At 32.7% G+C, this 10,846-nt stretch overlaps 2 protein-coding genes across 2 annotated transcripts; one reads left to right on the top strand and one right to left on the bottom strand.

Moving 5' to 3' along the window:
• The first annotated feature begins 1,792 nt into the window (after positions 1-1,792).
• Positions 1,793-5,502, top strand: LOC120280048 (protein NRT1/ PTR FAMILY 4.6-like). Its single transcript, XM_039286749.1, is given in 6 exon segments — positions 1,793-1,943; positions 2,018-2,120; positions 2,246-2,463; positions 3,708-4,148; positions 4,252-4,893; positions 4,895-5,502. Coding segments are annotated over 6 exon segments (1,731 nt in total). The 5' UTR covers positions 1,793-1,940; the 3' UTR covers positions 5,219-5,502.
• Positions 5,503-9,373: 3,871 nt separating this feature from the next.
• LOC120280735 (probable WRKY transcription factor 50) lies at positions 9,374-10,342 on the bottom strand. The gene is made up of 3 exons (XM_039287679.1): positions 10,095-10,342; positions 9,846-9,995; positions 9,374-9,756 (listed from the first exon to the last, which is right to left on the bottom strand). Exons 1-3 carry the CDS (start codon positions 10,298-10,300, stop codon positions 9,546-9,548), a joined length of 567 nt encoding a protein of 188 aa, XP_039143613.1. The 5' UTR covers positions 10,301-10,342; the 3' UTR covers positions 9,374-9,545.
• Between the last annotated feature and the right edge of the window lie 504 nt (positions 10,343-10,846).

Raw genomic sequence — 10,846 nt, 5'->3', positions numbered from 1 at the left:
GAGAAACTTGTGATTTTATTATTAATTAATTTTAAACTTAATTTCCTCCTATAAATGTTATGTTTCATTCAAGTTTCAGGAAAAAAATCTAATAGCATGAAACACAATGTAAGGGTTCAAATTATGATTCTTTTTTATCGGTGAAGTCATGCTCATATTTAATGGAATAACTTTTTTTTTTTTTGACAAAAGCAATAAACGCTCTTAAAAGGACGAATAAGTATAGAAGTGCACCGGTTATAATGACTTAATGACCCCTTAAAAATTTATTATGTAAGACAAACTAATATGTGGATCAATGACGGTCTAATCATGTACCCAAAATTATATATCATAAATCATAACCCCATAATAGTAAATCTTTTTTTATCATATAATTATGGGTGAGTGGAGTATATAACTCCCAAAATGAAAGACCCAGTAAACAATAAATAAACACTATTAAATAATATTTGTATATTATTACACAATATTTGCATAGTAATGCATGGTACCAAGGTTAGTGGTTTTGATCCTGGCTACCCATTCATCATTCTAATGAGATCCTATTATACTACTAATGATTCTCTTAATGGACCACTAGGCTACCAATGGTTCTCTAAATGGAATAAACTTGGTTGCACATCCATATTGTTGTGTATAATATAAACTACTCTTACCTCTTTTTATTATTATTATTATTCTCTTCACCCACTTAATTATATTCTAAAATTTTTAATAAATTGACTTTGATATAATCTTAAAAATTGGATATTAAATAAGATTATAATTTTTGTGAGGGCACACACATGATGATAAGAAGAGTAGGCCGCTACCCATACTGAGTTGTTGCTTTCTTTATCTTGGGACTCACAGACATGAATTTAAAGATACAAGAGAAGCAACATAAACAGGTATGGGTTACTTTGTTAAAAATATTTTTGATTCATAATTTCTAACTCAACTTAGATAAATAAATAAATAAAATAAAAATTAATGAATGGATGGTACTGGGTGATTCTTGTGGCAAGGAGCAAAGAGGACCACCCCAATTTATATTTTTATTTTTATTTATTTATTTTTATTAAACAGAAGCATGTGCCAAAGTCACATCAAAGAATGCACAAGAAATAGCTTCTGTTTATTTCTTGTCCTGATTCATGCATCTAAGTTCAAGGAGATTCTTTCAAAACAAAATGAGAAATTTATGACAACCACCTTGAAAACTTAAACCATATACATACAAATCACATTTTATATTTTAATAACATACAAAGACTGTGTGCGTGAGAGAGATAGAGAAAAAAAAAGAGTTAATTTCTTTAACTTTCTTATTTTTAATTGTTAGTGTAAATTTGGAAGAAGGTTTGCATTCATTGTCTGTTAATTAAGTCAAACAAGGGAATAGGATTTTATTCTCATTTGCTTTTTCTAGCATATAAATCTCTAGATGATAAGAAGGAAGAGAAAAAGAACCCACTTTGTGGTTAAAAATTAAGGTGCCATCATCAACATGTTCCACTGGAGTTAAATAAATAAATAAATAATAAATTTTAAAAAAGTAATTACTAATATATAAATTTTTTTTTCTAAATCACCAACTTTTGTAAGGACATCAAAAAAAGCAAATTTTTTTTAAATAGTTAAATAAATAAAAAGTGTTTAGAAAAGATCAAAATCTCATATATGCATCTTGATATGGACTTTTTACTTGATATGAGAGTCCTTTTCTAGAGAGTGTGTGTGTGTGTATATGTGTGTCTATGTTTTATATAGAGTGCTTCTCTAGACCTTTCTCTTTTGTGTGGGGCATCTTACTCTCTATATAACATTACATAAACTTTTAAATAAGTGTCCTCTTCTCATAACTCTCTCCCTGCTTACCTAAGGCCCTCTTCCCTATTCCCTCTTCTCTCCTTATCAAAGGGGTACTTCTTGACAACAAGTTGCCCCTAAAGATAATGGTGGGCACCTTGATTCTCCTCCTTACCCTTTCTTTGTTCTCTTCCTCTTATTATTCTCTCTTTCTCAATGGCAGGAAGAAGCCTATGATCAACCATGGCAAGGCTATGTCGATTGGCGAAACAAACCGGCTTATCGATCCAAGCACGGCGGCATGCTCGCCGCCGTGTTTGTTCTTGGTATGTTATTATTCATGTTCATCAAATTGTTATAATAGCATGTGATTTATTTTTGATCAAATTGTCTGCTTAATTTGATGTGTTCTATATAATTATATATATGTTTTTTTTTTTCAATGTAACAGTGGTTGAAGTGATGGAAAATTTAGCATTCTTAGCTAATGCTAGCAATTTGGTTACATACTTAACCGGATTCATGCATTTCTCACCTTCACGTGCGGCCAATACAGTTACCAACTTTATGGGAACTTGCTTCCTTTTAGCTCTTCTCGGCGGCTTTCTTTCTGATGCTTTCTCTACTTCTTTCCGTGTTTATCTCTTTAGTGCTATCATTGAATTCTTGGTAAGCTTATTGAATTTTTTTTATTTTATTTTATTATTTTTATTTTAGAATTAATGTTAATAATAATAATTTTATTATTAGTTTACTAATTAGAGTAAGTTGATGGGGGACCCGTTAAAATAATGTCATGGTGTGTACTAGTTACGTACTTGTCAATGATTCCAAAAGAAAATGGTTCATGAGATTCAGGTGGAGTCCATTTGCACTGAGTCTAAAGTTTACTTTGTTTTATTGAAAATTCCAAAATATTTCTTATATATATATTGAGATTTTTTTTTCTTTATTAAAGTTTTGGTTATAGTTTACTGTTTAATTAGATGTGAAGTAAATAAGAAAGATAGCTCATGTGAAGCGTGTGATTTGAGTTCCCATTTTCTCCATGTGAGTTCATTAACTCACTTTGCTTGTTATGTATCCCGGATCCTATCTTTGGGTTGAAATAAGAAAACATGATGATTTATTGGTCCAAGTGTTATTCAATTATTTCATTTCAATCTTGAATCATATCTTCACTGTCTTATCTTCAAATAATATATATATATATATATATAAGTTTGAAAATGAAGTTACCCCCAATAACCTAAGATGCAAGGCATTGCCATTTCGTCATATATTTATATTTTTTTAATATGTATAATGTATGATGTTCAATTAATTAATGGTTTATAGGTTTTGTTGATATATAATAGAGTTGAATGGAGAGGGTCTAATTGCACATCCATGTGACCATCAATGAAGATATTTGGTAACTTATTTTAGATCTAGGCTTCTTTATTTAGTTACAATTGATGTTTTATTTAATACAATTTGGGGTTTGTTCACAATTCCCTCTCATCTATGTTTACAATTTGGTGTAATGTGCATTCTTTGTTTAATTTTTAAGTGTTTGTTTTTCTTTTAAGGTAGTATTGTATATTGTAGTCTATGAGGTTAATTAAGAATGAAATTTATATATATATACATATATAACGATTTTACTTTCATATGATGGAAAGAATAGAACAAGATTTGATGATGGTTTATGGAATAACGAGTGACTATTATTAAATGTTAGAGCAACTAATAATATCCCATCGATGAATTTAAAAAATATAAATTTAAATATATAAGCTTAGATTTCTCATTCAATCAACTTAAGTTTTTGAATTGAATTCATCTTGAATTCATCCGACAATATATATCGTTTGCATTAAGTTATGGTTAAAAATGTTAAAAAAATATATTAACTTGAATTAGTTGAGCAGGGATTGGTGATACTCACCGTACAAGCAAAATCAAGCACACTAAAACCACCACCCTGCACCTCCACCTCCGCCGAGAACCATTGCGAACAAGTCTTCGGTAGCAAGGCGGCAATGCTCTTCACCGGACTTTACTTAGTAGCACTAGGTGTCGGAGGCATCAAAGGCTCACTTCCGGCACATGGAGCTGAACAATTCGATGATACCACCGTGCAAGGCCGAAAAGAGCGATCGACATTTTTCAACTACTTTGTTTTCTGTCTCTCCACCGGCGGTCTCATCGCCGTCACATTCGTCGTCTGGGTTGAAGATAACAAAGGATGGCAATGGGGTTTTGGTATATCCACCATCACCATTCTCCTCTCCATTCCCGTATTTCTCTCCGGTGCTAAGTTTTACCGTAACAAACTTCCTATCGGAAGCCCACTCACTACCATTGCAAAGGTATACACAAATACGACAATTTATTATCGATGTTATGTTATATATATATATATATATTTTCTTAGTAACTTATAAAATTTTTCGTCTTAATAAACACATGAAGGTATTAGTGGCAGCAACATGTAACAGCACAAATGTAGCACAAAGTCCTAGCAATGCAGTGATAGACATGTCAACAAGTCCTACAAAAGGTGGGACAATTCTAAAGAAACATGAAGAATTAAGCATGAACAATGAACATAATTCATCCAAGGATGATGGAATGAAGTTTCTTGATAGAGCATCACAAGGGAAACCAATTCACAAATCACTAGTTTGCACCAATGTAGAAGTTGAAGATGTGAAGATTGTTCTAAGAGTTCTCCCAATATTTCTATTGACAATAATGCTAAGCTGTTGTTTAGCTCAACTGTCTACATTCTCAGTTCAACAAGCAGCAACAATGGACACAAGAGTCGGAGGCCTCACCGTCCCTCCGGCATCTCTCCCCATCTTTCCGGTCATATTCATTATGATACTCGCACCGATATATGATCATATACTAATACCATTTGCTCGGAAACTCAGGAAAACTGAGATGGGCATAAGTCATCTACAAAGAATTGGTATCGGTCTGGTATTTTCGATCATTTCAATGGGAGTGGCTGCACTAGTGGAAATGAAGAGGAAAAGAGTGGTTAAAAAGATCGGTATAGACTCGACTGAGCCATTACCGATTACTTTCTTTTGGGTAGCATTGCAGTACTTTGTTCTTAGGATCTGCTGACTTATTTACGCTTGCCGGAATGCTGGAGTTCTTCTTTACCGAAGCTCCGGCAGGGATGAAGTCATTGGCAACATCTCTTTCTTGGGCATCACTGGCGATGGGATACTACTTGAGTTCAGTTTTGGTATCAATTGTGAATCATGTAACCGGTGGAGCTGAGCATACAGCATGGTTGGAAGGAGAGAACTTGAATCATTATCATCTTGAGAGGTTTTACTGGTTGATGTGTGTGCTAAGCACACTCAATTTTGTGTTGTATATGTTTTGGGCAACAAAGTACAAGTATAGATCAAGTGAGTACTGAGTTTAGGAAGGTTTGGACTTTTATATATATAGATTGAATAGATTTGGGAAGGGAAAATTAAGAGGGAGGGAGGATGGAAATTGGACCATCTTAAAATGGTTTAGTCTAACCTTTTTTTTAGGAACAGATTGTGGGGCAATAAGAGGTTGTTATGTTTAGGGTTAAGAAAGGATGGATATGTAAATCATGTTTATGGTTTGATGATCAGATTGCATGCAATTGCCCTTGGGTGTATAATAATACATGATTGATTGATACATCACATTGGAAAAGAATTCAAAGGAATGGAAATTGATTATGGTAATTTGTCATATGAATTGGGATGTATTTGTTACTATTTTGGGCTGCAATTATTGGGCCAGAAATGCTCATATTATTATTATTATTATTACTATTATTATTATTATTATTATTTTTGGTTGAAAGAGCTACAAAGTAGATATTTATTTATCCTCGTTGCTTTGGAGCACCTTCCACAACTCAATTGAGCTGGTGTAAATGTTTGATTATCTCCCATTGCATTCTCTAATTATACTCAACGCTGAACTGAATGCAACAGTCTCCATCTCCACCCTCCAAGCCATATTAAGAGGACCAATCCCTCCACATATGATATTAGCATTAGAGTCCACAATTATAAAACCATCTCCTTCATTACCTTTCTGGTCATTCCAGGTTGTTGCAGCATAAACTCCCAAAGTACCTGGCTTCGGTCTGTTCATTAGAAAATAATTCATCATTTTGAAATTGTTTTTATGAACCATGAACTCCTTAGTATGATCAATAGTATGTATGGCCTCCATCAGGTAGCCCGGGCAAGCCAGTGATTCTAGACTATAGTCTTCAACGGTCCATCAATCGCTTTTCTTCCTCCCCTTTTTTTGTCTTCTCTCCTCTTCTTTTTTTGTATTGAGTGCCTCATCGATGGTGAGAGACTCCGTCTGTTATTTTGTGTGTTGTTGAATCTGTTGTTCTTTCTTTCTCTCGTTTGTCCTGTTTTCTTTTTGCATTTTCTAATAAAGTTGTGGTTTATCCACTTTATTTAAAAAATAGTATGTATGACCATTTGAATGAGATTAGTGATTCTATGGTTGTAAATAAATTCACATCTGGCCTTCCAAATAAGCCAAGAGGAAGCAGCAATTAAGGAAGCATATTTCTTTGTATTCCCCTTGTCCTGAAAATTAAGCCAGTTTCCATTGGAAATATGATTAGGAATTGAAATCTTCAAACCTAAAATTTCTTCCACCAAATGCCTTATTATTTGAGCTTTCGGGCATTGAAGGAAAGAGATGATCTGCAGTTTTCGTGACTAGGCCACAAAGAACACAAAGTTCTGGAGGACCTAAGTTCATCTGATATAGATAATCATAGGTCTTGATTTTTCCTTAAATTAAAAGCCAAGTAAAAGTTTTCACCTTGGGATCCACATTCAACTTCCAGATTTTGGACCAAACGTGCCAATGTTGATTATCAGATCTGTTACTACTTAAAAAATTATAAACATTGGTTGAAATCCTATTGCTTTTAGTCTTAGGAAACCATACCCATTGAGAGCTTTCTTCTGGGATGATCTTCCCATGACTAATAAGAGGAGAATCCCAGTTTGGACCAAAGACCATGTTGAGAGTGAGAGGACTCCAAGCAACATTCTCAAAGTACTCCGAAATATGAAAATTTTCAAAGTCCAGATCTATATTGAAAAAGACTACTTTAAAAGCAATGAAAATTTCAGAAAATCCAAGGATGATAAAGAACCGTTATGTCCCCCAAGATTAATGTAATTGATCCACAGATGAGGTTTCAAAATATTAGCAGTAGTACACAAACCTTTGAAAAAAATCGAGCAATTGGAATGAGACTGATGAGTCCAAAAATTATGCATTCCATATTTCAGGAGGAGGATATCAACCCAAATATGATTTTGCCTATTAAGATAGTTCAAAAGGTTTTTGGCCATTAATGAATGTTTCATGTGATTAACCTGCAGAATTTTTTTTTTTATTAAGCTAACTTGGGAAGAAGATTTCAAATTTGGATTGATTTAGTTTTTGGCCAGCTAGATTAGCATAGATATTGAGACAAAGCTTAACATTTTCTTGGTAGCCGAGGTAATAAGGATAAGATCATGATCAGCATACATGAGGTGGTTAAAGTCATGCCTCATCTTATGGCAGAAACTAGGGATTAAGTTCAGCTGATTGGCATAATTAAGGATGGTAGTCAAGTTTTAGGCCACTATGATGAAGAGATATAGGAGAAAGGGGGTCTCATGTTTCACTCCTCTTGAAGGGTGAAACCAGGTTAAGGAAAAGCCATTGATCAGAAGAGAAAATGAGGTGGCATTGAAGCAAGCTTTGATATAAGAAATCCAAATAACAGGAAAATTCATCCTAACTAAAGTGGCAAGAATAACATCCCAACTTAAAGTGTCATAAGTTTCCTCAATGTCAACTTTAATTAACATCCTAGAGGGGATGGTTTTGTCTTGATTGATAGAGTGAACAATTTCATGCACTTCTAAAATATTATCAATTGGGGAGTGGCTAGTAACAAAGCCGCATTGTTCTCTATCAATCAAGGAATCAATAACCGATTTGATTCGATTGGCCAAAATCTTAGTAACAATCTTATAAGAAATATTGCAAAAAGAGATAAAAAGGAAGTCCGAGGCATATTTAGGGTGCTTTTTTTTTTGGGAATTAAAAGTAATATAGGTTTTGCCCCATGCCTTAGGCATTACTGCATTGTCAAAAAATACTTAACATCATCAAACAGGTGGTCTCCTAAGTCCTCCCAAAAGAATTTATATAAACTCAACTATAAGCCCATTAGGACTCGGAGACTTCTCCCTCAAGCATGGAAAAAAGAGTGCTATGAGCTTCATCCTTAGTGACACTGACACAGTCAGGAAGTCACACTGCCTAGGCTAAGAGTGTGAACATCATTGCGGAGAGCATTTAAAATATATTTCATAATTTCAATTGTCCTCTTTTTTTATTACTTTGGTAGCTTATTAAATGTCAAACACTTGTCTTGGAAGGTATTTTAAAATTTAGGTTAACTTGTGCTTAATTATGACTAAGGGGATGTATTACCGGCCCATAAGAGACTGGGGTTAAAGATATTTTTTATAAAAAAAAAACTATTATGTTTGAGAGAATTTTTTTTTTTATGTAAGTTGACCAAAGATTAACTTAATTAAAATTAATAAAAATTAAGTATTTAAAATTAAAATTTTATTTTAAAAAATAATAATAAACAACTATTACCATTAATGATTTTTTTAAAACAATGATTATTGAATACAATAATTTAATCTCCACAAAAATAAGTTTATAAGAAGTTAAACTAGATGTTATAAAATATTTGTTTAAAGGAATAATACCTATCCCCTAACCAAATATGGTATGAGCATATTTTTTTCTCTATATCTGTAAATTTTTATTAAGAACTTAAAATCAAAAATTATTGTTCAAATATTTTTGAGAAAGGCGACAAGCAGACCTGAAACGCGAGGGAGGGCGTGCCACGTCGACCCACGTGCCCTCACCTTGCGTAGGACATGAGATTCGATCTCGGGTCCTCCCCGAAATGAACACCCTACGCAAAGAACCCGATACTAATTGACCCAAAGACTATTGGTATTGTTCATTTTTTCTTCTTAATTAAAAACAAAAAATACTTTCATTTTAGTCCACAATTAAAGTAATTTTATTTTATTAGATCCTTTATTAATATAAACAGATCACCACATACACCACACCACCTTTTCACATAGGAGACAATGATGCGACCATCTAATTATTTGATTACATGTATAATTAAATTAAATATTATAAAATAATATATAATTCAACAAGCAAAGAGTTAATATGTTGTCAATTCCAAAAAAAAAATTAAAACAACAAATTTACTAGTTTATCTGTAGTCAATACACGTACACATGGTTTTAGTTGAGAAAAAATAATAATAATAATAATAATAATAATAATAATAACCCTCAACTATATAATTCTTAGCCTCTCACACAGTAATTTTTTTTAAATTAGTTTAGCCAACATGCATTAACTCTGCATCAGAGACAGCCAACAAAAATTAAAACCCTCAAAAGATAAACAAAAAAATTACTGAAAAATAAAATAACATAGGCTTTATTGTTTGTCCCCATGTTTAATACAAGTTTTAACTGCAATATATATCTAATCAGAAACTACAAAGTCTCTGAAAAAACAACAATCCAACTAAATGCATATCTAGAATAAATTTTACTGCTATATACTCAGAAACTATGATATAAGTCTCTGAAAAAACAGCAATTATAAAACTAGAAGCATTTAGAATAAGCATCAAATGCATAAATCTGATCAGAAGAAGAAGATGACCAAGATGTATTAATTTCTTGGACTGAAACATTTGCTGGGCTCTGATGGTTATGCACACCTTCATACACTGTAAGCACATACTCTGAATTCTCAGGATCTCTTTCCACTCTTTTCTTCACTCCACATCCTTCACTTGAACACTTATAATAATTCCTGCAACCATTTTTATACATCACTTATCAATGTACTCGATTCAACCTAAAAGCTTAATTCAATATATATATATATATATGTATAGATACCTCGGGTTCGGGCTGTTTTTTACGGACTTTTTTCCGTATTTTCTCCACTTGAATCCATCATCAAGAATCTCAACTTGAGACTTTGTTCTGAATCCAATCTTAAGATCAGCATCCACTTTTAATCTCTTCATATCATTATTGCCACAAGTCCTAAAGCATCATAAATGAATAAATAAATAAATAAACAAAATGATCATGAAGAAGGAACAGATTAATAGTCAAAACAAGAAGTTTGAAAAGCATATATACTGGATTGAGGAGATGTCTGGTGGAAAAGAAAGCACTTCATGTCCTCCATTGAATGTGTTATTAATGTGATATGAAGATGGTAATGGGGAGAAAGATTCATGGCATGAAGTTGTTGTAATTAGAGGTTGGTCTTGAAATGAAGGCAAGAAGAAAGGAGAGTAAGAAGGCATCATGGTGGGTTCACTCATGTCTAACATAGCCGCCATGATCTATAATATGGAATTATTGTTGCCAAACTTGTTATGTGTTTATATATACATACATGTCGGAGAGAGAGTGAGGATATTATTCTATATATATATATATATATCTGTGTGTGTGTATTTCTTGAGAGAGAGGTCATCTTCCTAGGACCTTCCCAAGCAAGTGATAGGAAGTTTCTTGAAAGTTTTACCATTTTAAGCAAATAATTAGGGGGTGTCATTGTTATGTGTCTGGTGACATCCAATAACATTGGAACAGTAAAATGGAAATTATAGTTTGATAATTATAGTCAATTGGGAAACGGTCTCATGGTTTATTGGCACCAAATTCATTGTATAGTGTGTTCTTTTCAGAGAGGACACAATAAAAGTATAAATACTTATTGAACTTGTTCCATACTTATGAAAATCCCTCACTTTTTTTAAATGAAAGATATTTTTTGTCTATCTGTTGATACATATATATAGTCAATTGAGAATATACTTCTAGTTGTTTGAAAACTCATTAAAATAAACACATCGAAACTAGAAAATTTAGTATTTAATTTT

Source organism: Dioscorea cayenensis, chromosome 17, assembly GCF_009730915.1.
Source record: "Dioscorea cayenensis subsp. rotundata cultivar TDr96_F1 chromosome 17, TDr96_F1_v2_PseudoChromosome.rev07_lg8_w22 25.fasta, whole genome shotgun sequence".
NCBI lineage: Eukaryota > Viridiplantae > Streptophyta > Magnoliopsida > Dioscoreales > Dioscoreaceae > Dioscorea > Dioscorea cayenensis.
The sequence above is the reverse complement of the archived record's forward strand: the minus strand, read 5'-3'. Positions and strand labels throughout refer to the sequence as shown.